Source organism: Mustela putorius, unplaced genomic scaffold (genome assembly GCF_011764305.1).
Source record: "Mustela putorius furo isolate JIRA1106 unplaced genomic scaffold, ASM1176430v1.1 tig00001012_pilon_pilon_pilon, whole genome shotgun sequence".
Classification (NCBI taxonomy): Eukaryota; Metazoa; Chordata; class Mammalia; order Carnivora; family Mustelidae; genus Mustela; species Mustela putorius.
In genome coordinates, this window is record NW_025421531.1 from 2,551,265 (window position 1) to 2,576,989 (window position 25,725).

A 25,725-nucleotide genomic window follows, 5' to 3' on the forward strand; every position below is an offset into this window, starting at 1 on the left:
AAGACCAAGAGAGGTAGAAGTTAATTTTCTAAAATTTAATTTATATAGTAATTTATTTTTTATTTTCAGTCAAACTAAAATGGATGAAATATTTACATTGGTAAAACCAAATCTTAGTTCTACAGAAGCTTTTTTTCTGTTATGAAAATAGACTGTGGAATACATAGAGAAATAAATAAATACTGTCTCTTTTAAACTAGTAGTTCCCAAATTGGCTAGTTTTACATTTATACCTATGATACATTTTGAGTTAATTTTTGCACATGGTAAAGGGTGAGAGTTGTCAGTTTTTCTTTCTTTATTTTCTTTTTGTTGAAAAGACTGTCTTTTTTCCACTTAATTACCTTGGCACCTCTGTCTAAAATGAACTGTATGTGTGTTAGTGTATTTCTGGACTTTATTTTTTCCATGGATCCGTAAGTCCATTCCTATGCCAATACCACAATGTGTTGATCATGTAGTTTCATAACAAGTCAGGAAATCAGGAAGTATGAGTCTTAATTTTATTCTGCAAAGTTTGTTTTGGCTATTTTAGGGCCTTGGCTTATTCATATTCCTCTTAGGAATAGTTCATCAGTTTCTACAAAACATCTGCCGGGATTTGGATTGGAATGCTTTGAATCTCTAGGTCAATTTGAGGAGAACAGATATCTTAATAATATTGAGTCTTTCAATTTAATTCATGAACACAATACATCACTCCATTTAATCAGGCTTTCTCTGCTTTCTTTCATGAATGCTTTGGAGTTTCCAGCTACCAGGTACCATATAGAGTTGTGTCATTTTAAAAACTTTTCATTTTGAAATAATTATGGATTCACAGAAAATCACAAGGTCCAATGTGCCGTTGACCTAGTTTCTCCTGATGGTTATATCTTAGAGAACTAGAATGATATTGATAATAGCCGATGTCAATGAATCATGGTGAGATAAACATGAACTAGGGATCATTTTATTGCCTGGCTCCTGTAGCTCCTATTTTAACTGGGGTCGTGGTGGTTCATTTTATTCCCAGGCATCACAGACAGCTCAGATCCAAAACGTCTCTAGAGGTCCTAGTGCACATTCACTAAAGCAAATCACCGAAGTTTCCTTTGGTAAAGGATTGAAGAAATGTTACTGTATATACTTGCTATCGTGTTACATGGTCCTTCTGCAAAGGAATCTGTCTTTATGTTTGAGAATGGGTGAGAAAATTGCCAAGTTAAAAAAAAAGCATAATTGGGCAAAAGATCATGACTTTCATTGGAGCAGCTTATCTCAGTCTTTGGATCACTCGTTCTTGAACTTTTTTGATTACGTATCATGCAATGCCTATGCTGGCCAATCCTTACCCTCAGGAACACCATATTGTATTAACCTCTTCAGAGATTTGTATAGGTCAGGAAGTTCTCTCCCCTGGCTGCCTCCCAACCTTGCAACCGTATATGCCTCACCATTAAAGAGGCACTCATTTTGAGGGTTCATTCCTGCACAACCCTTAGAATGAATGTCTTCCTTGATTTTGCATCCCAGGCATATTCTTACATAACTCAGTCATGGCCCTCAACTACTTTTTATCCAGTCCACTTCCGGAGGTAGAGTGCTGTTACTTAGCCTTGCTATCCTGGGGTTCTCTAATCCCCACTCCTATTAGACAGTCACATTTGATAATATCTACTGCCAAAAATGCAACCTACAGTTAGCTAGCCAGAATAGAGTTTCTCTATAATCTTGGTCCTTGTTGCTGGGACGTTCCTTATTGTCCTGGTAAATGGTCATCCTCAGGGTTCTCATGAAGAAAATAGCAGGTAGGTCTTCTGGTTTTAATAAAATAAATAATTCTTTTATTTTTATTTGAGAGAGAGAGAGAGCACGAGCAGAAGAGAGAGCCAAGGGAGAAGTAGACTGCCCACAGAGCAGGGAGCCCAGTGCAGGGCTGGATCCCAGAACCTTGGGATTATGACTTGAGCCAAAAGCAGATACTTAACCAACTGAGCTACCTAGGTGCCCCTAAAATAGATCATTCTAACATGTCTAGCTCTCTGAGTCTTTAATCATTTCCTATTTAGTCTGCCTTAGCAGTTCTGGCATCTTTATACCATTTTGGACCATCATTTTCCCCGAGCTTCCAAAAGCATCCCAGAAGCACACGAGAGCTGATTCCCAGGGCACTTGAGTTGTTATCTTGTGTCATGGAACAGTGTCCCAAGCCTGACAAACTCTCCCTTGTCCAGCTTTATGGTCCCCTCCAAGGCATACTCTCCCAGCAGCTCCTACATGCTAAGTCTTGCAGATCCTGCATATGATTCCTCTCCTCTCTTAGTAGGTCCAGCATGTCCTTAGCCAGTTCATACTGAGGTTTGATTTCAGCTCTTGGCCTGGAGGTGAGATGGGGCAGATCTTGAGGAAAGCAGTTATGACCTTAGAAGATACCCAGTGTATCTGATTCCTCTGCTGGTCTTCAAGCAGCAGGGGCACTATCTTATAACAAGGGAAACTGGGCCAATTCTATACGCTCTTTGGGTTTAGGTAAATCTGGAGTTTGAAGTTCTGTAGTGCATCTACCTGCATATCCTAACGCCAAGTCTAAGGGTGTCCCTCCCTCCATTAGGGTCCTAACTTTAAGTAGAGACTTGCCAAGGCTAAGAATTTATTTTTTTCTGAAGTTTTACTATTGTTTTATGATTAAATCCTGACCCTGGTCCTTAGCACAGTCTCCAAGCTAGCTGACATAAGAGTTTCTTTAAATACTAATGGGGGCAGAGAGGGGCTCCTGGACTTCACAGTTGGATTTGAATTGTGATGGAGTGCCTTGAACTTTTACTTTCAGCTAAGAGGTTGCTGAGCTTGCATCAATAGTCCTCAGCCACCCAATTTCACAGTCCTATTTCCACGCAACGCTCAAATGTTAGAGGTATTTCACTGGCCAATGTGTTTTTCTCCATCTATGCTTCATGACAGCTTACCAGGTGAAAATGTTCATAGTTGCAATGCTACAATAAGCCAGGGCTACTGATACTTCACCCCTCTCCAGTGAGGGAGTCTTGATTGTCAGTTGGCTAGTGGGTGATCCAATTCTAGAATCCCGTTCTTAGAGCTTGCTTCCTAGATCCACTTGTGGTATAAACTGTCTTCAGTCAATGTCTCTAGAAGGGATTCAGACGCATATGAACTTTTGATAGTGTGATTTTGGGGGTGGGGCGGGGAAGGAACTATAAGGGAATGAAACAACAAGACGGAAAAGAACTGAGCAAAAACTGACTGTCAGGTTAAGTGTAACCTTCATCGGATCCACAGTGGGCTCTAGGGCATCAACTGTATCACAGAGTTGTCCAGATTTGAATCAAGGAATCAGGGCTTTGGTATCCCAAGCTCAGCCAGGCATTAGTTGCTCCTGAGGGAGCAGGGTATAACTTTCTATATCAGGAGTCAGGCGGCTCCTATCATCACAGTACATGCTTTGGAGGTCATGGGTCTAAGCCATTAGTTGCAGCTCCATCAGCATCTGGAAGTTGGGTGTACCATTGGGTAAAAGCCAAGAATGTTGATATACTCCCATATGGCTGAATCAGTGTCCTGACAGGAAATCATTACTGGCCCCCCAAAATACAAATTATTTTGGTTTAAAGAAAAAGCTTGGATTTTAATTATCAGTCTTGGGTCAACATCTGGCTTAGCCACTAATTATCTGCAGAGTTTGGGGGACAATTTGCTTAATTTATCTGAACCTGTTTCCTCATCTATGCAACAAGGTAGGCAAGAGCCATGTCACAGGAGTTTTTCAGAACTCATTATAATAATTTATGTAAAGTTCTGTTACAGACCTTAAAGATTAAAGGCAGGTTAACAAAACATATGATTAATGATTTAAATTACATGAATCTCTTTATTGTAGTTCCTCTTTTTATTTTTATTTTTTATTTATTTTTTTCAAAGATTTTATTTATTTGACAGAGATCACAAGTAGGCAGAGAGGCAGGCAGGACGGGGTGGGGGGAAGCAGGCTCCCTGCTGAGCAGAAAGCCAGATGCAGGGCTCGATCCCAGGACCCTGAGATCATGACCAGAGCTGAAGGCAGAGGCTTACCCCACTGAGCCATCCAGGTGTCCCTGTAGTTCCTCTTTTTAAAGGAAGCAACTATTCAGTGAATTTACTTGCTTTCTTTTGTTGAATTTTAATTGTGCTTACCTTAATATTCCAAAGAATTTTGTTCAGCTATATTTGGTAACTCTTATTTCTGAGAGAGAAGCATTTTGGCTATTATTGGTATGTAGCAATCATTCCAGTTCAGCTGAGTAGTGAAGATCACTTGAGGACAATTTTCAAAATTTGCTCCTTTGCTTAGACAACCATCTTTGTCTCTTCAAGGAACAGATATTCCCAGTTGGTGGGCAAGATATAGAATTCAGGTTGATAGTTTCATCCATCCCACTTAACTCTTTAAGTTGAAGTTCCCAAAGTTTAAGTTCCTAAATTTAAGAAGTAATCTGGATGAATAACCAGGCAATCCCAGATGGTTATGGGACACTTAGTCTAGAGGTTACCAGTCTAAGATGAATAACAAATGTGCCTTCCATCCAGCTGTGTTTACTGCTTAGAAGCAAAATGCTAGGTTCTCCAGGGTCCAGAATCATTCAGCTATTCTGAGAGTCATAATAAATCTTCCTTTCTCCTTAATTAATCATCTTCAACCACTTAACTTTCAATGCGTCCTTTTTCTGTATTGCAAACTCAGGCTAGAATAGCTTCTACACTAAAATAGTCAGTTTTACGGAGTGAATCATTTGATGTTTTATGTACATTAAAAACCCCAGGAATTAGGGAAAAGACGTTTCCCCTGAGGTAGTATAATAATTGTAATTGTAATTATAATTGTAATTGTGTGGACTGCATTCTTGAGATTTTCCACACCTAGAGACTCATACTACTCTGTTCTGCCTAGCCTATGTGCTACCTAGAAAGAAATTTAATTTTCAAGCTTAAAAAAAAATCCATTCTTCTATGGGCAAGTTACACCTACTTCTCATCACAGAAACCACTTCTCAAACAGGCACCCTTTGGCAGACATTCTATTTTCTCTCATGCTATGGGTTCAAATTCCTGCAGAACCCACCACACACACTGAGCGTCATGGGCTGCACTCCCCTGTGCTTTTTTGCTCTTGTTTACTCAGAGGAATCATGGATATATCCAGAAAGGAACTCACCACGTGCCCCATCTGAACAGCAAGGGAGTTTTAGGATAACAACAATAACTACACACAGAATCCCAGAGGGCTCTCCTAACAACCTCCAGACTCTTCTCTCCAAGAATGGGGCCTTATCAGCTGACCCTTGTTAGAGCTGTGCTCAGCACCTGGTCTTCTTGTCACTCCCCCTGTCCCTCCCCTTTAGTGACACACAACTGAGACTTTGCCAAGGCTGGTTACCCTGGCTTAGGCACCATTTCAATTGTTACTGAGAATTCTTTTCTTCAGATTAATTCAAGGGTCTGAGAACACTGAGCCCCAGTATGGCACCTCTGAGACCCATGGCCTCCAAGTTGCAGAGCAGTTTCCCAGCACTGTATGTCTTTGGAGTCTTGACCCTACTGCTGTGCCCTTCTGGCTTGTGTGGTGAGTACAGTAGTTATAGGGAAAGGAGGGTAGTTTCTCTAAGATATGCAGGACAAATACCCAATTAAGAATTAACTGAATATAATCAAATAGTGGTAATTCATAATCTTTTTGAGAGAGTATAGTGAACTATGTATTAATAAAAATGAAGAATTTTAGAATAAAAAGGAAATAGTTTTAATTCAGGTAGAAGCTATTATTATATATAGAATAAAAATGTGTTGATATGCAAAATTCCTCATGAGGCGGCTTTAGCAAAAAATAATCATGAATTTTCAAATTAGTTTCTTATATTTCAATGCTCCAAGATGCATAGAACAAATTTACTTTCCAAATAGGTTAATTATACCATCCATAACCTTAGTTATTTATTGATTAGGAATAATTTCCATCTGAAAAGCAAAACTATTTTCTGTTGTCAGATGGAGCTAGAGAGGATAATACTAAGTCAAGTAAGTCAGTCAGAGAGAGACAAGTGTCATATGATTTCACTCATATGTGGAATTTAAGAAGCAAAACAATGAAAGAAAGAAAAAAAGAGACAAACCAAGAAAGAGATTCTTCACTATAGAGAACAAACTGATGGTTACAGGAGGGTAGGTGGGCAGCGAGACGGGTGAAGTAGGTGATGGGGATTAAGGAGTGGCCTTCTGGTGATGAGACCAGGTTTTGTGTGGACATATTGAATCACTGTGTTGTACACCGGAAACTACTATTGCAATGTATGTTAACTATACTGGGATTAAAAACTAATGAGAAATAAAAATTCTAAAATACATTTTCTGTTATCAAATACTGAGTAAATTCTCTGAGGTAAAATTATAGAGTACTTTATGAATTGTAAACCATTATATAAATGTAAGACATTGTTATTGAAACAGAGGGAAATTTTTGTCAGAATGAGAAACAAAAGTATCTGAGAGAAGTTACCAGAACCACCTGAAGGCCTGCCGCTGTGGAAATTTATTTGTTGTTCTGTTATTTAAATGGAAATGTCCTTTGACCAAAGTTATATTGTGTTCTTTTCTTAGCTGACATTATTTTTTATCTGAGAGAATTAATTTTCATACCTAAAAATATTTATTAACATATTCTCTGAAACAGCTATTATGGCATAAAAGTTGAGGATTTGAGATAGTTTAGAGGGAAAAACCCCAACCCTAAAATAATAACTGACTGCTCCTAGGTGAGCTGGCCTGTTGATTTAAAAACATGGAAGCCATGCTTTCTTCAACACTGAGAGTGGTCAGGGGAAAGCATGGGTTAATTAAGGAAGCAATGTTTAGAAAAAGATTTTTCTCATCAGATGCATGAATGTTAATTTATTATTGAGTGGCAGGATAAAGGACTTCATGCTCAGGAGACTTTTCTCAACTTCATCTCTGAGTTCCCCTCTCACACAATCTGGGGTGATAGAGGAAGATCTAATCAAATTTGTCATGTCTTTCAATTATTTCTTTATGATCCTATTTCCCTTCTCCTTTTTCCTTCTCTTCCTTCATCGCTTCCCATTGTCCATGGCCCCAACCCTCTGAAATGATACTTAATGTCTGTGTGCTCTGATCTGAAGGTCCTTTCCCTCACCATAAGGGCTTCTGATGCCAGACTTTTCTCATGGCCCCAGTATTGCTCGGCCTCACCTATCTTACCAACCACTCAACTTCCACCCATCCTTTGAGATCTGTTTTCATCTTACTCCTGGAGACCTTCCCTCCATCCTTCCAACACCTTCTCCTATAGAACTAATTTCCTGACCTAATCTGGCACTAGAGTGGACTGATACAGAGTTGTAGTACAACTATGTATGTGGCTGATGTGGGAAACCAAGGCAGAAGAAAAATCATTAAGTTTCCTTACTATCTACAGCCCACTGACAAGTCCTTAAGATAGGCAGAGTGAGACTTCTCTAGGGACTCAGCTGCCTTATGTTGACACTTTGCCATGGGGAAAAGGTAATCCTAGACTGACACCCCCCCCAACGCCCCGATCCTGTAAGCCTACTTTAACATATAAAAATTCTTTTGGACACTTCCTTAATCTCCAAACCTCCCAAGATACATGTTGGCACTCATCCCCTAAGCATATGGGCCACTGATATACATATGAAGAGTCTCATAACTAAGGTTTTATTAGACAGTAATAAATGACATTTCCCAACAATAGCCACCCCCCTCAAGGTCCTGGAAACCCTGCTTCCATATTCCTTAGAGTCTTATATTATTCCTAACCCCTTCCAACTTGGAAGTATAAAATTAGTCACTCCTCATGACCCCAATGCAGCTCTTTCTGCCCATTGGTTCTGTCCCCATGCTTTCATAAAACCACTTTTTTGCACCAAATACACCACAAAAACTCTTCCTTGGCCATTGACTTCAAACCCTAACGTCTCTCCTACACTAGGGCTACATCTTATCTTTTTAAGTACCTTGCAATTATGCCTCCTTGATATTGCCTGAGAAGCATAGTATAGAACTCTGCATGTGTGTTTGGTCATAAAAATTAAGAGCTTTTTTTTTTTTTTTTTTTTTTTTTGTATTTCTGTGGAGGGGCCTAATCTGCAGTTTAAGAAATGCTATATGGAAGCTGTTGACTCATGCACAGGTGAATTCTTTTTCCTTGATACTAAAGCAGAACTTATTTTGGGATTATTGTTCTTATGCCTTCTGGATCCTTCAGAGTTAAAGCTTTGGGAGAAGCAGAGATAAGGGAAATAGTGCTTGACCTGAGCTGATTCTTTGCATCAAGAGTGTTTCAAGCTTGCTTTCTCTCTTGTGTTTTGTTGTTGTTGGTTGTTGCTGTTTTTTGATGGGTCCTTCCTCATCACTGAGAAACTAATTGCAATTCCCTGGTCTGCTAGATCCTAGGATCCATCTCTGATTCTGGATGATCTCTTTCTCTTTCCTATCTCCTAAAGACCTAGGGACTCCTAGGGATTTATTTTCACTGAAGCTTTCTTCCAGCCTCAGGAGGTCCTTTTGCACAGGTCTGAAGAGAAACCACCAGGCCTGTCTTTTTCATGCATCCCGTTTCCAACTCACTGGAAGTACTCACTCATCCTTTGTTCCATATAATGTCAGGAGTACGGGCCAATCTCAAAGCAGCAGAACTATGTCCTTCACCCTCAGCAACAGAGCCACTAGACAGCCCCTGTTTGCATTTTGGATTTCCCAGGCAGGAGCTCGATATTAGGCCACTGTGTCTAATATCCCTGCAAAGTGAAAAGGGATATATTGGCCTTTCTCAGTGAGCTCCTTAGAGCCCCTCTGTCAGTCTGAAGGAGAAATGCATCCACATATTTGCCTCACCTGGGACTAATTTGAATTTAAAAGTTAGATTCCTAACCTTTTAGTGCCTTTGATTTGGGCGAAAGAGATAGGAGTTTTCTAAGGGATTCTGAGCTGCCTACTTCATCAATTCTGGGATGTTACTTGACTGTGCAAGAATACTGTTCTTCAACCAAAACTTCCATTGTATGGCCTTCAGATATCTATTGATGCCTCTATAAAGTAAGCATCCAATGATCACTACAGACTGCAGAAAATAGCAGGATTCCAGAAAGTACCAGTTGATTTTGATACACACGTGAGCTTAATCCCTGAGGTTGATTCATGTTACTGACACCTCCTAGCTGTGACCTTATGTGCAACATCTGACCCCTCTAAGGTTGTTTCCTTTTCTTTAGCATGGGAGTGATAATCGTACTGCCTCGAAGAGTTATTGTGAGGATTAATTGATTTAACATATCTAAAACGATTAACAAACACAGTGCCTAGCAAGTAGCTAAGTTCTCAGTAAACCATTCCTATTGATTTTGTTAAGGAATTGAAATATACCTCTGCAGTGTAATTTAATTACTTCATTCAACAAAATAAGAAGAGTCCCTCACTCTGAATTGTTAATTAAATTAGACCCTAGCTCATTGTCCCCACCCTTCTCTTTTACCATTCAAGATTGCAGAATATTTCCGAGCATTGCCCATGGATCCCATAAAGACGTGAGTTCATTTTTCTCCCATACTACTGTCGTGAAATATGAATGTGATGAAGGATATGTTCTGGTTGGAGAGTCTAAAATCACCTGCAGGAACTCCCACTGGTCGCTTCCAGCCCCTCAATGTAAAGGTAATTTCAACCTCACTGATGACCTTGATTGGAAATGTAGAGCCTCTGTGATGGTTCTGACTCTAGTCTCTTTCCAGCCAGGAGAAACACTTAAAAAAATTTTGTTGTACTATTTATTCATTTCGTGTAGTTAACGCATGCATATGGTATACTATTTTCAAAGTTTGAACCATTACCTAGCTTCTCAGTCTTGAAAGTAACCGTTGTTACCAGCGTGTATGTTTTCAGAGGTAATCTAGAGGACCACTTTTTGCTTTTTTTTTTTAAATAAAAGTTTTAATTCAAATGTAACATACTGCAAAACAGTGTACAAATCTTAAGGGTGAAGGTCAACAATTATCACAATGTGAACCTCCCCTTGAAGCATCTCATGTCTTCCCACAGTTACTCCCGACTCTCCTCCCCAAAGAAGGTCATTCTACCAACACCATGTGTAGGAGCGCTGAAAATACTGGCTCCATCTTTGGCCCTCCATCTTGTTCATGTACGCTTGATGACCTCTTTTGTGGTTATGTGCTCCAGACCCACAGGAGAGTAACATACGTACCTCAGAAACGCCCACCAAGGCAGGTCGGTGTAGGGGAAGGTTCGCTTTGGCCTCGCATGAATCTGAGATAAAATAGTCCTCCCTCTTTCTGAGGTAGAGATGGCACCACAAGATCTAAATAAAGGTCAGCTGTCAATTAGGTGCACGTGAGCCCCTAGATATCCCTGCAGTGTCCTGAAATACAGTGTCCCCTCGCTCTAAAAAATCTGTGGACTGAAATCCAGACTTTTTGGAGAAGAGCTGTACAGGGCCTGGGTCCTTGTCGACCTGACTCTCCCCCTTCCCCCCATCAGTAAGTTACTCTGAAGAAAACTCTGTAAACTGCATGGTGTGGCCCTGCTTTTGTTTTTTGGTCTCAAAATGCCTTTTCAGTTTTGGGGGGGGTACCTTATTGTCCCTCTTCTACCTTCCAACACCATGGATAAGTTTTGCCAACTTTTTAACTTTGTATCAAGGAAGTCATGCTTGCTCTCTGTGCCTGGCTTCTTCTTCTATGTCCTTGCACATTTTGATAGTTCCTTCATTTTCATGGTTTTATAATATTCTTCTGGATAAATAGACCACATTTTATGTATTTCATAAGAGTTCACGTTTTTCGTGTTTCAGGCTATTATGAATAATGCTCTTATGAACACTTGTGTGTAGGTCTCTTGCTAATCATGTGCGAGCATTTGTGTTAGGAATAAGCTCAGGAGTAGAACTGTACTGCAGACTGTACACATCGTCATCTTTCGTAGATGATGCCAAATTTTGTTCAAAAGTGGTCATAACAGGGGCGCCTGAGTGGCTCAGTGGGTTAAAGCCTCTGCCTTTGGCTCATGTCATGATCCTAGAGTCCTGGGATCGAACCCCGCATCGGGCTCTCTGCTCAGCAGGGAGCCTGCTTCCTCCTCTCTCTCTGCCTGCCTCTCTGCCTACTTGTGATCTCTGAGTGTAAATAAATAAATAAAATCTTAAAAAAAAAAGTGGTCATAACAACAAATTCTGTTTTTACAAGTAGAATATGAGTGTTCTAGTTTTATTTATTTTTTAAGATTTTACTTATTTATTTCACAGAGAGAGATCACAAGTCAGGCAGAGAGAGAGGGGGAAGCAGGATCCCCACTGAGCTGAGAGCCCAATGGGGGCTCAGTTCCAGGACCCTGAGATCATGACCTGAGCTGAAGGCAGAGGCTTTAATCCACTGAACCATCCAGGCAACCCAAGTGTTCTAGTTTTGACAAACATAAGTTCTAAATTCCAATTTATTTCAAATTACTAATATTGTCCTTGATGTTGGAAACTGTTTTGTCTTGTTTCAGAAATATTTGCCTACTGCAAGGCAGTATTCTATGCAACAACAAACATGTTCTCCTATGTTTCTTATAGAGCTTTATTGTTTTACCTTTTACAATGATATCGCCAACCCACTTGAAATTCCTTTGTATGTATGGTAGAAAGTAGGGGTCAATGTTTGGTTTTCCCCAGTGGACAATCAACTAATTGTGTACCACTTACTAAATGGGCTGTAGTTCCCACTGCTTCCTTTGGCACAATTGGAGTGCCCATGTATGTATGGTTCTGTTTCTACACAAAGATAGCAATCTTTGAGACTGTCAGCGAGGGTTTAGCAACATTTTAGTAAGCACCTGCTTCATTTTAAATGACTGCAGTTATGGATAAATTCCAAATCTCCTTGAGGTGTCTGACATCTCCATTAGAGCCACATGCATACCATTCATCTTCTCATGATGAAGTCGCCCTAATAAAAGATTTCTGGTTGACCACCAAGATTAGGTGTGCCTTTTTATAATCATAGTTGCTATCAACTCAAGAGGTTAATTTCCCACCATTAACTCCACTTAACACAGGAAGATGTTAAGGGTATGTGAATAAAAATTATATACTTAGGATCATAGAAAGAGTGAGGTTTTGAAATATAGCAGTTTTAAAAACTTGGATTCTAGGACTACAATCCTTAGGTTAATATTATAATCATGTCACCTAAAAGTTATGCATCCTAAGACAAGTCACATAAACCATCTGTACCTCATATTTCTCTCTAGCCAAATGGAGATAATTATAGCATTTTATGGAGTGCTGGGGTGGCTCAGTTGTTTAAGCATTCAACTCTTAGTTTCAGCTAGGTCATGATCTCAGGGTCATGATATCAAGCCTTGTCTCAGGGTCCATGATCAGTGCAGAGTCTGCTTGAAATTCTCTCTCCCTCCCCCCTGACCTTTCCCCTGCTTGTGCTCTTTCTCTAAAATAAATAAATAGATAGATAAATAAATAAATAAAATCTCTGGAAAAATAATAGTGTTTTCTCTTGAGAATAGTATGAAAAATAACATTACTGTTATTAATGTTATCGTTATGATCATACAATCAATGGAGGTAGAGAACAGCTCTCAGCATGCAGATATAATCTATTATCAGTGTTTCTCATCCCCTCAGGATTCTTCACTTTTGTAAGATTTTATTCTGAGAATCACAGCATGATCAAAACTGCGTTTCCATTACAGCTCTGTGTCAGAAACCAGAGATCAAAAATGGAGATCTGTCTGTGGATAAGGACCAGTATGTTGAGCCTGAGAGTGTTACTGTCCAATGTGATGATGGTTATGGTGTGATTGGCTCTCAAAAAATCACCTGCTCAGAGAACGGCATCTGGTTCCCAGCGGTGCCCAAGTGTAAGTGGGTAAGTGCCACACATTTCATGATGTCCCGTCATGTTCTAAAAATTGTAGCTTGTATCAGAGCCCTGTCAATGAACATTGATGAAATCAGACTTGTATCAGGACCCATGCACGAGTTGTTTAAATCACGTTGGAAATTGGCCTCAAAGCACTTGGTGAGCTCTTTTATTATTTTGTTAAGATTTTATTTATTTATTTGACAGAGAGATCACAAACAGGCAGAGAGGCAGGCAGAGAGAGGAGGAAGCAGGCTCCCTGTTGAGCAGAGGGCCCGATACGGAGCTCGATCCCAGGACCCCGAGATCATGACCTGAGCTGAAGGCAGAGGCTTTAACCCACTGAGCCACCCAAGCTCCCCACACTTAGTGAGCTCTTTAAAGCGAGTTCTAATTCACTCATTTTATACTAAGATGAACCAAGCCTCTAGAGAGGAGGGCTCCCTAGATCTAGGTGACCTGGCCCCTGGCCCTGTGTTTTCTACCATATGCACTATGCTTTTGCACAGCCGTCAGAACTGTTCCTTCGCATAAGAACCCCCTGGGTGTCTTCTGCAGCCTTCCTCCTTCCCTGTTTCCATGTGACCGCTGCACATGAGGAGTGCTGGTGTTGCACTGGGCACGCTGCTGACACAGAGTATCTTTGGGTTTCCTCCACCAGTCCTGAGGATGGGCAGGATCCTCTAATTTTCCTGTCATGGCTGAGGCATCCTGAAGACACCCTATACTTTCACAGCTGGAGAGGTCTCTACCTCTATCCTTTTATGTCTTGTAGGAATTCCAGATGGGCTGTGAGCAAGTGTTAGCTGGCAGTAAATTCTTCCAGTGTCTCCCTTACCCAGACGATGTGAAAAAGGCCCTGGAGATCTATAAGTTGTCTCTGGAGATTGGACAACTGAGCAAGAGTGAAGAGAACACCATTTCGAAACCAGCACATCTACCCTCCCCACCTCCGCAAAAATAGAGAATTCGGTACATTTCTCTCATTAACAACTCTACTAATCCTTTCTTGAGTACTGTTTATTGGAAAAAAAAAATACCCGTGTTAGGAGAATCTGTTGATACCCTTAGTGCCACCGATACTGTGGAGCTGTTGATTTGTACCTTTGCTCTGCCTGTGCTTCTGCTGCCCTGGCCTTGGTGCGATGACAGAAATAAACCATGACAAAAATCCAGTGTCTTAGGAAGCCTGCTTCCCTTCCTCTCTCTCTGCCTGCCTCTCTGCCTACTTGTGATCTCTGCCTGTCAAATAAATAAATGAAATCTTTAAAAACAAAAATCCAGTGTCTTTGTCTTCACTTTGATGCCTGTATAATGAAAAACTAGGGCCTTATACCAGTCACGTCCTAATGTTTCTTTAATTAACTTCTTTTTCTATTTTACTGTATCACAAGGTGAATGTAGTTCTCGCAAATGTATACTTGTGCCTTGTTTAAGGTGTCTTTACCCCACATCTTCACGTCCTACCTGTCTTTCACTGCCATGGCCAAATATCACATCTTCCTCCAAGTCTCTTGCTTGCTTGCTTTTTTTTTTCTTTTTAAAATGTTTTATTTATTTATTTGACAGAAAGAAAGAGACAGTGAGAGAAAGAACACAAGCAGGAGGAGAAGGAGAGGGAGAAGCAGGCCTCCCACCGAGCAGAGAGCCTGATGTGGGGCTTGATCCCAGGACCCTGGAATCAAGACCTGAGCCAGAGGCAGACGCTTAACTGACTGAGCCACCTAGGCACCCCTCCTGCTTTCTTTCTCTATTTGATCACCAGTATTTCTCTGGAACAACTTCTTGCTTCCTGACATTTGGTTTTGCTCGATATCCTTCCACCCAATATTAACTACATCAAAAGTCTTTGAAAGCCTAATCTTTGTGTCACCCAACCCTTAAGTATGGCCAAGGCTTCTAATTCTTTTCTTCATATTTCAATTAAAATGACTTTAGTGTCTCTCTTAGACCAGATTCTCCAGAAGCAGACCCTGAGGAAAGGATTCATGTGCAAGTAATTTATTAAAGAAGTGTTCTGGGGCACCTGGGTGTCTCAGTGGGTTAAGCCTCTGCCTTCAGCTCAGGTCATGATCTCAGGGTCCTGGGATCAAGCCCCACATCGGGCTCCCCGCTCAGTGGAGAGCCTGCTTTTTCCCCTCTTTCTGCCTGCCTCTCTGCCTACTTGTGATCCCTCTCTCTGTCAAATAAATAAATATTAAAACAACAACAACAACAACAAAATAATAAAAAGAAGTGTTCTAAAGAGAAACAGGAAAAGGAGTGTGGTGAGAGGGCAGGACAGGGAAGGAGCCCAGGACTGTGATGGGGCCAAGTCCTACAGGAAGTGGCTTAGCCTTGTCCCCAAAGGGAACTTTGGACTCTGAATTTGCTTACATTTTGTCCCAATTCCAGGTAAAGGAACTGGGTGAAAAGCTACCCAGGGGGAGGGACACACAAGTTCCTAGGGCATCCAGCTCTCTCGGGGGGGGGGGGGCAAACTGTCTAGCAGCCTGAGAAGACTAGACCAACAGAAGGGAAGGTAGGATTATGAGAAACCAGAACCATGGAAACCGGCCGAGGAACACACAAAAATGGTAGAAGGGACTGAGGGGCTGGGTGGGGCTCCTCAGGGCTTATCCCTCATGTGTCCCTCTTATAGCTCTGGATAGTCTTGGAAAACTTGTCTTTCTGACAGTCACCTCTTCTTCTAAACCTTCACCTCCTCTGAAGTCTCATTTCTGTTCATGCTGACTTACACTGGCCTCTGCTTCTCCACTACATCTTGATCTATAATAAAGAAAATGGCCACTTCTCTTTGATTTCTTTAAAACAGTCATCATATGAGAAAGCTTCACAGCTGACTTATACTAAAGCTTTGGAGTTAACAGAGGGGTGATATGACTGGGTACACACGACAGGAATTCCACAGTGAATGTTCCAGAACTGTGATCTTAAAAGACCATTGCCTTGGGGTGCCTGGTTGACTCAGTGGATTAAAGCCTCTGCCTTCAGCTCAGGTCATGATCCCAGGGTCCTGGGATTGAGCCCCACATGGGGCTCTCTGCTCAGCAGGAAGCCTGCCTCCCCCCCAATCCCTCTGCCTACTTGTGATCTCTCCCTCTGTCAAATAAATAAAAATAAAAATCTTAAAAAAAAAAAAAAGAAAAGAAAAACAAAAAAAGACCATTGCTTTTCCCTGGCACCAGAAATATCTTCTGGCTGACTTTCTTTGCATGACCTTGTCAGTCTCCAGGCTTTTCTGGTCTACCGTTTTCCCTTCTCAAATCTTTCCTTGTCAGACTTCATCTGCTGTTGCTCCTGCTGCCCCAGAAACTCATTTCCCCTCACTTTATTAGAGAAGGCATTTTAACTCATCATCTTTCCCTCGTCTCGGGAATTTTATATCCAAAAATTCACGAATGTACTCAAAAAGCCAAACACCATCCATTACAGATCTAGACACCAAGCCATAGAGAAGATTCAGGAGACTCTCTGCAACATGAGTCTTTCCATATTTCCTGCTCTGCAGTTTCTGGAGGGCGGTGTGGAGACACTTTTGCACTGATGTGAATTATGCCACAATTTTTTATTTGTTAATTCCAGTTAATTACACATAATTATAATTATAGAAGTGATATATATGTATATATGAACAAGAATTCAAGACTTACAAAGGTATATATAAAAAAAGAAAATGAAATTCTTCTCTCCTTCTGCCTAAGTCCTATTGTTTTGAGTTTTTCTACTGGCTAGCTTAATCATTCTGAAGAGGAAGCACACACTACATCATTTGACTTCTTCTCTCTAAAGAATGTATTTTGATTTCCTGCTACACAATGACCAATCTCGCTCTTTTTCCCCACCTCTCTCTCCATCGGTCAGTCTCATGTAATTTTATTTTCTCTTATTGATGACTTATGTTTATGGCTTTATTTTTTTTATCTTTATGGCTTTAAATAACTTACTTAAATCTCTACTATTTATGCAACTCTAATTTTTAGTAATTTGATACTTTCCTAAAGTAATACAAGCAAATAATTTAAAAGAGTCAAATCATCCAAAAAGACTTGTAATGAAAACTCCAATAGTTTGACACACTCAATCCATCCCTTGGCCTTATGCCTCCAAAATAACCACTTTCAACTCTCTAAGGTCTTTCTTAGGATATTTATCTACAGATTTCCAAATGGTATTTTCACCCTTCTTATGTTTATTTATTATTTTTCAACATTATGTATCAACTTACTATCCAGAAAAAAATAGAGTTTGTGTCCTTTCCAGTACCATCTTTCCTCAGTGTCGTTGGTTCCCACTCTTGATTAAATGAACCTTCAGTGTTTACCTCTTTATGACTGAGCAAGTCGCAATCATTGCTAACAGTGATTACTAACACAGGAAGCCAAGTAACGACTTCTGAATCTATTTCCTTATAAGCGAAGGCTTTAATTTTTATGGCTTGAATATTTTATCTTGCTTTTAGCTTAGTTTCCTGCTCCTGTTGCTGATGCTTGCTACATGCCCCAGTAGATCTGGCAATATATTTCTGAATATGCTGAGACATGTCAGATCCGATTTCAGTTCCACTCCTCCCTGTGCCGCTCCCCTCCTGGAGATTTCCTTTCCAGGCCCTCTAGTTAGTGGTTCTGAAATGAATTGTTGTTTACTTTTAAAATCTGAAGTCTTCCCTTGGCTGCGCTTTTCATTAATTTGGCTCCAAGTCTTCATGTATTTTATCTTATTTCTTCATCTTTTTTAGTGCTAAGAAAAGGTGCCTGGGAAGTAACATCTTTACATGTGTTAAAATATCTTTTTTTTTTTTTCTACCCTCACAGTTAATTGATAGATTACTTTTATGTAGAAGTCAGGGTTCTTTCAGAATTCTGAAGGTGTTTCTCCACGGTCCCTCGCCTTCCGGTGCTGTTATGCAACAGTCCATGACACTTCAATCCTTAATGCAGTGTTATTGATGCTCTTCCCACCCCCTCACTGGTTTTAGTGCCTTCTCTTTCTCTCTGTGGTTTTACTGTAGGGTGCTTTTTATGCATTCACATAGGTGCCTTCTGGGATTTTTTTGATCTGGAAACACATGTGCTTCAGAATTTAGAAATTTTTTCCATTATTTTTTGGTTTCATTTTGTCTTGCCTTCTTTGTTTTCTTCCTTCCACCTCCTGCCCCTGGAACTCGCGTCAGTAAAATACTATTTTCACCTTTCCTACTTTACCTCCAGTATCTTTTTCTTTGTGTTCTACTTTCTGGGAGATTTTCTTGACTTGGTATCTTAAGACCTTTATTGATGTTGAAAATCTATTATTTCATTTTAATTTCCAATAGGCTGTAGTTGTCTCTACATGTTACTTTTTTTTTTTTTAAGATTTTATTTACTTATCAGAGAGAGAGAGGGAGAGAGAGCAAGCACAGGCAGACAGAATGGCAGGCAGAGGCAGAGGGAGAAACAGGCTCCCCGCTGAGCAAGAAGCCCGATGTGGGACTCGATCCCAGGACGCTGGGATCATGACCTGAGCCGAAGGCAGCTGCTTAACCAACTGAGCCACCCAGGCGTCCCTCTACATGTTACTTTTAAATGGTATCCTGTTCTTTCCTTACGGATACAAGACCATTTTTTTCTGTCTCTGAAAGTATTACATATAGGGTAGAGTTTTTTTATATTCTCTGCTTTCTGCCCCCAAGAAGGAATGAGACCCTAACATATTGGCTAGTGTTTCTGTATGGACGAGCAAGGTTTTTCTAATGGTGAATTTCTTTGTAGCAAGATGGGCAATAAGTTTTAACTATTTGTATGCTTGTTTTATTTTTAAATGAGACACGTCTTTTCTTTGGGGATGCTTAGTGTCTCCTGAAATTTCTGTGATCCCCTCTGGATTGATCTATCAAACTCTCTCTTTTCTCTTGAGTTTCTTTCTTTCTTTCTTTTTCTAAGATTTTATTTATCTGAGAGAGAGAGAGAGCATGAGCAGAGGGGAGGCGTAGAGGGAGAGCGAGAAGGAGACCCCCTGCTGAGCAGGGAGCCCAATGTGGGACTTGATCCTAGGACCCTGGGATCATGACCTGAGGTGAAGGCAGACTCTTAATCGACAGAGTCTCCCAGGTGCCCTTGAGTTTCCACTACTTATGTGTATCATGTAAAATAAATAAATGAGTGCTTCTAAGTTTGTATCCAATTGGATACAACTTCTATCTACATACTATTATTTTTATACTGCTCATTTATAGCTCATTGATTTTTTTAAACATCTTTGACCACTACCTACTGAAGACAGAACTAACTTTTGCCATATACACTTACTATTTCATTGTGGGCTTTGTTCACAGTAAGTGTCCAATAATCATTTCATACAAGGATGTTTGAAGTTCCATGATCTAAGACCTAGTACGAAAGATCAGTTCTAAAAATTTTCTGCTGAATGTAATTCCTTCTATGGGACCAAAAACAAGTGGTCTGTTTCTTTACTGGGTTTAATAGGGAAATCCAGAGCCATGAAAAGGCCAAGAATAGTTAAGATAAACAAAACAAACAAAACAACGCTGGAAGACTAATACTGGTAGATTTCAAGACTGGTTATAAAACAGGTTAAGACAGTGTGGTGTTGGTACAAATAGAATCAAGTGAATTATGCAGTTGAATAAAAAAAATCAAAAAGTAAATATATCAAGGTGAATACAAATTATATATATTATTTAATATAATATTAAATTGTGACAAACTTGACCCTTCAGTGTGCTGAGAAAGGACTCTTTTCAACACATATTTTCTAGGTCAGTTGAAATGCTATATGGAAAAATTGTATCTTTTTTTTTTTTTTTTTGAGGAGCACGCTTTATTGGAGACAGAGCACTTCATGGGACCAACAGGTGAAGGCAGCCTGAAGGGCATCCTACACGCTCAAAAAAGTACACAAGGAGGTTCTGCTAGTAAGAAAGATCAACTGGAACATGGGTTCCTCTGGGCAACTTCCTCAACCTCATCCCTTCAAGGGGTCAGAACAACCCCGACCACTTCCTTGAAGGCAGCTGTGGTCTGCTAGAGAGGACAAGAACAAGAAATATGAACCTCCTGTAGATCTACATGTGAAAGGTACCAACTCGGGTTGGTACTATATGCCTATAGTTTCAAGTTGGACTATATCCCTCAGGGGTGCCTTCCTGTTTTTTATAAAGAACATTTTCTTTAGATTTCTTGAAGTCTTCATTTGTTACTTTCATTCTGCGTTCTCTCAAGGCCATCAGACCAGCTTCTGTACAGATTGCCTTGATATCAGCATCCGAGAGGTCATCTTTAGCCATGATCAAGTCGTCCAGGATCACATCATCGGTCAGCGTCATCCTGCTTGTGTGGATTTGAAAGATGCGCTTCTTAGTCTTCTCTTCCGGCAGGGGGAACTCAATCTTCCTATCGATGCGACCTGGTCTGATAAGAGCTGGATCCAAAGTCTCTATTCGGTTTGTGGCCATGATAACTTTCTCGTCACCCCTCGAATCAAATCCATCCAACTGGTTCAGCAGCTCCAGCATTGTTCGCTGAATTTCTCTCTCACAACCAGAATTTGAGTCATACCTTTTTGTTCCAATGGCATCAATTTCATCAATGAACATGATGGATGGTGCGTGTTCTTCCGCAACTCGAAACAATTCCCGAATGAGTTTGGGCCCGTCACCTAGGTACTTCTGAATAAGTTCCAAGCCAAACACTCTCAATAAAGTGGCTGAGGTTTGGTTTGCTACTGTTTTGGCTAATAAGGTTTTACCTGTGCCAGGTGGACCATAGAGAATGACCCCCTTCGGGGGCTTTATACCCATCTCTTCATAATACTCAGGATGAGTGAGAGGAAGCTCCACAGATTCCTTAATTTCCTGGATTTGGTTGTCCAACCCCCCAATATCAACATAGGTTTCCTGGGGCACCTTTTCTACCTTCATCACTGTGACCAAGGGATCTGTGTCGTCCATAAACACCCCTATGACGGGATGTACCTTCTGGTTGAGCAGGACGGAGCAGCCCGGTTCCAGCAGATCCTTGTCTACAAAGGAAAGAATGCTGAGGTATTGCTCAGAGCTCACAGATGTAGACACGATGGTGTGATTGTCATCAATGATCTCTTCCAAGGTTCCTACTGACATTGGGTTCCCTCTCAGGTCATCCATCTTAGACCTTTCCTCCTCTTGCTTTTCTTCTAAAGGCTTCATTTGTTCCTGACTCTAATGAATTCTTCCTCCATGAGAAGATAGTCTTTAATTCTCTCTAACTTCAATAATTTTAACTGGCCCTGAGTATGGGGTATCACCAGTGGCAGCTTGCTGGCAGCATCTGGTCCCTTTGTTTTCTTCTTCTTTTTCCCCACCCGAGTTGGTACAGGAGGTTCATATTTCTTTTTCTTGTCCTTGTCATCCTTCTTGCCACCTCCAGGGCCATGACCACCGCTCTGACTCTGACCCATCTTGCTTCGGCCGCTCGAACCACCCTGGAAAAATTATATCTTGATCCTTATCTTACTGCTACCCAAAAGAAATCCAAAGTGCATTATAGATCTACATGTGAAAGGTAACATATAGAAGATGTGATCTTAAGTAGGCAAATACTTCTTATATACAGAAGTATAAAAAGCATTATGAAAAAAGTTATAAATTATCCAATATTAAAATAAGCATGTCTGTTAATTTAAAGACATCATTAAGGTTCTCTAAAGAAGACATAAAAATGGCAAAAAAAAAAAAAAAACCACATGAAAAGCTACTCAGCATCATTAGTCATTAGGGAAACACAAATCAAAACCACAATGACACCCCACTTCCCACCCTCTAGGATGACTTTCATACTTTGTTGGGAAGAATGGAAAATACTGTAGCTGATAGGAAAAAGGTTTGGCAGTTCCTCAAAAAAAATTAGAGTTAGTATATTCCCTTCTAACTGTAAACCCAAGAGAATTGAAAGCATATCTTCATATGAACATAAACACACCAATGTTCATAACAGCATTATTCATAATAATCAAAAAGTGGAAACAACTCATGATGAGTGGATAAAGAAAATGTGATCTATCCATGCACAGGAGTACTATTCAGCCATAAAAAGGAATGAAGTATCAACATCAGCTACAACACAGATGAACCTTGAAAACGTGGTGCTAAGTCAAAGGGGCCAGACACAAAGGTGACGATTCAATTTCTCTGAAATGTCCAAAACAGATAAATCTACAGAAACAGAAGGGAGATTAGCTGTTACCAGGGACTGGGGGGAGAGAATGAAGAGGAACTACTAAGGGACCTGGGGTTTCTTCTTGGGGTGAAGAAAATGTTCTGGAATTAAATAGTCTTGATGGTCGCACAACCATATGAATTATACACTTTAAAATAGTGAATTTGTGAAATGTTAATTTTATCTCAAAGAAAAAAACACAAAACAATGAATTGGGCTAAATTGTGTCCCCCATCCCCCCTGAGGGGGGATGTATATTCAGGCCTGAGTTACTCTAATACCTCAGAATGAAACTGTATGCAGAGAAAAGGTCTTTGAATAGGTGATTAAGACTGAGTATGGGGTATTAAGACCAAGCATATGGTGTCCTCATTAGAAGAGGAGATTTGGACCCATATACACAGAGCTTGGACATGTGTGCATGCAGACAGAGGACTATATTCTGGAACAGAATTCTCCCTCCTAGCTCTCATAAAAAACCAAACCTGCCCTCTATAATACCCACAACCTGGTACCCCAACCTCCCACCCCTCCGCCCCTTGAAAACCCTCAGATTATTATAGAGGGCACGGATTGCATGGAGCACTGGGTGTGGTGCAAAAATAATGAATACTGTAATGCTGAAAATAAATAAAAAATAAAGTTAAAAAATAAAAAAAAGAAAGAAACTAAACCTGCTAAACACTTGATCTCAGACTTCTAGCCTTCAGAACTGTGAGAAAATACGTCTCTGTTGTATAAGACACCCAATGTGTGACAGTTTGTTAGGGCAATACTAGCACATTGGTATAAATACCAAAAAGCAAGCCACAGAATGGCAAGTGGTATTTGTACCCATGTCCAACCAAGGGCTTACATCCAAAATATATAAAGAATTCTTACAAATCAATAAGAAAAATATACTAGAATGGAACCCACTAGAGGAATGGAAAAAAGATCTAAGCAGCCTCCATAACAAAGGATATTCTACTGGCCCATAGATATATAAAAAGATGATCAATTTCATTAATGATCAGGGAAATTACAATTGAAACAATAGTGTATGGTTGGGCTACCACTTGGATTATCTTGAGGCCATTAGCCCAAGTGAAATAAGTCAGACAGAGAAACACAAATACTGTATAATCTCTCTTATATGTGGAATCTAATATATATATAAGCTCATAGATGCAGAGAACAGTTTGATGATTGACAGAGGTAAAGGGTGGGCGTGAGAAATAGGTAAACTGGTTTTTTAAAAGTTTTAAACAACTTGAGTAAATTTTAAAAAATAAAAGTCCTTTAATATGAAAGCATGAACATCATAAACTGATGAAATATTTTCCCATAAATATGCATGTAATCAGCAAAAGAACAGTATTTCAATGTACTACAAGGCATAAGAATTCCAGAAAACAAATTAACTGTCTAGAAATGCATTTGCTTATTTGACTATGAACTTTAAGCGTAATATAACTTTGCAGAAGTAAAGAAGCTGCAGCCGAATTTTGTTTCTTGGTTTGGATGATTTAAGTAGTTGTTGATTTCCCTAAGATTTAAAGTTGGTAAGGAAACACACACACACACACACACACACATCCTCCTCTCAAATACACTAGGGATCAGGCTTTTTCATAAGAACTTTCAAGTATAGATAAAGTGGTTGTGTACAGAGAAACAATAAAAGAGCAACTATATAAAACAAAACAACCCCCCCCAAAATAAGCCACAGAGCAATTTTAGGATATCCCCAGAAGAACTGCTAAAATGAGAAAACACCAAGTGTTAGCAGAAACATATGGTGACCCTAAATCTGGAAAAAGCTGTTGGTGAAAGTGCAAATTTGTCCAACTGCCTTGGAAAATTCTTTGGTTGCACTTATTAACATTGAACGTGAGCCCATTCTGTGATCTAGCATTCCACCCTTACCCACTGCCCTTCAGATGGGCATGCATCTGTTCAACAACACACAAGTGTTACAGTGTTTGTAGCAGCCCTATCTGTAACAGCTCAAAACTAACCACCAAAATGCTCACCTGCAGAAGAGGTGCTGAGTCAACTGTGGGACATCACATGATGAAATATACAACAATGGAATGAAAGGTGATATGGATGGATTTCAAAACATAAAATGTTTACGGAAAGATGCCAGACAGAGAATAGCACCTGCTGCTTTATTGAACTTATGTAATGTACAAAAGCAGGCAAAAGTAATCCATGGTGTTTGAAGTCAGAATAGAAATACCTCTGAGGAAGAGGACTTGAGGAGGGCCATGAAGATTCTGATAATGTTTTGGTGTTTCTTCACTGGGGTAGTGATACGTGGGTGTGGCTCAGTGTATGAAAAGTTAACTAGCTCTATAAGATATTGCACTTTTTTTTTGCATGGAAAATATATTTCAATAGAAATTAAAGACTGAGAAGAGAGTGGATTTTCCCTACCCTAGTGATCGGGGAAGTAATGGCAGATTTTCCTAGTTACTTAGAATATTCTTAATAGTGCATTCTGATACTGGAGAAATTGCCATTTTCCTCACAATGAAGTTCGTATTTTCAAAGTTTATTGGCTGCCACTCTTTGCCACTTTACAGCTACACCTGATATCCAAGGTTACTACACCACCAGTTTTGTGGGAACCCCAAGTCTCAGTATCCAGGAGTTTCATCTGTGCTGTTTTGGCTCCCCCTATTGGCTCATTGATTTTCACTAGTCCCGCGAACAATAGCCAGCATTTAGGTTTTGTTGTTAGTATTTTCCAGATTATTCCACCAGACCAGATTCTTAGGAGCTAAGTGTATAGTTTTTATGCCCTACTGGTAAGTTCTACCTCCCTTTAGACACCTCCAAGACCTTAGGAATCTCAAACAATGGATGGTAAAATAATCTGGGTGCACAGTATTATACCACTTCATTGTCTCAACTTTTTTTTTTCACAGAGATTTTGACCTACTAGAGGTGACAACTCTGAATCACCCCTACTGTTACCACTGATCTACTCAGTGAGAGCATTTACAGTATTGTTAAGAGGAAGTCTAGATTGATAGGAAGGTCAAATGCTTAATCAAATCACGTGGTTATAGAAAAGATACAGAAATACAGAAGGAAGGCATCAAGATCAAGACATAGGGGAGAGAGGTCAGTTACATTTTCCAAGCCAGGCAGAAGTCAAGTTTCCAGACTTCAAAATCATCACGGTGAGTGTACTGTTGAGATCATTTCATCTGAGTAGGATCTCATGAGAATTTCTGAGGATGAGGAACATTCTAGAAATGTTCCTTTCTGAGCACAGCCTTATAACATTGGAACAGTTCTCCCCACCATGGCTGCTTTTATTATTTTTTTAAAATATTCTATTTATTTATTTGTCAGAGAGCAAGAGTGAGAACGTGAGTGATCATAAGCAGGGGGAGCAGCAGGCAGAAGGAGAAGCAGGCTCCTGGCTGAGCAGGGAGTCCAATCCAAGACTCCATCCCAGGACCCTGGGATCATGACCTGTGCTGAAGGCAGACACTTAACTGACTGAGCCACCCAGGCGTCCCTTCCCGACTTGATTTTAAGTTGAGGCATCTCTTCTCTCTCCAGTTTGGGATTGTTACACATTGTAGGTGGAAAGT

At 40.2% G+C, this 25,725-nt stretch overlaps 2 protein-coding genes across 2 annotated transcripts; one reads left to right on the forward strand and one right to left on the reverse strand.

The window, feature by feature from the left end:
- Positions 1-5,416: 5,416 nt before the first annotated feature.
- LOC101691328 (apolipoprotein R-like) lies at positions 5,417-14,217 on the forward strand. The gene is made up of 4 exons (XM_004756170.3): positions 5,417-5,596; positions 9,547-9,717; positions 12,769-12,944; positions 13,714-14,217. Exons 1-4 carry the CDS (start codon positions 5,494-5,496, stop codon positions 13,900-13,902), a joined length of 639 nt encoding a protein of 212 aa, XP_004756227.1. The 5' UTR covers positions 5,417-5,493; the 3' UTR covers positions 13,903-14,217.
- Positions 14,218-20,034: 5,817 nt separating this feature from the next.
- On the reverse strand, positions 20,035-21,396 carry LOC101670830 (26S proteasome regulatory subunit 4-like). Its single transcript, XM_045087007.1, is given in 2 exon segments — positions 20,035-21,134; positions 21,137-21,396. Coding segments are annotated over 2 exon segments (1,323 nt in total). The 5' UTR covers positions 21,375-21,396; the 3' UTR covers positions 20,035-20,049.
- Positions 21,397-25,725: the final 4,329 nt, after the last annotated feature.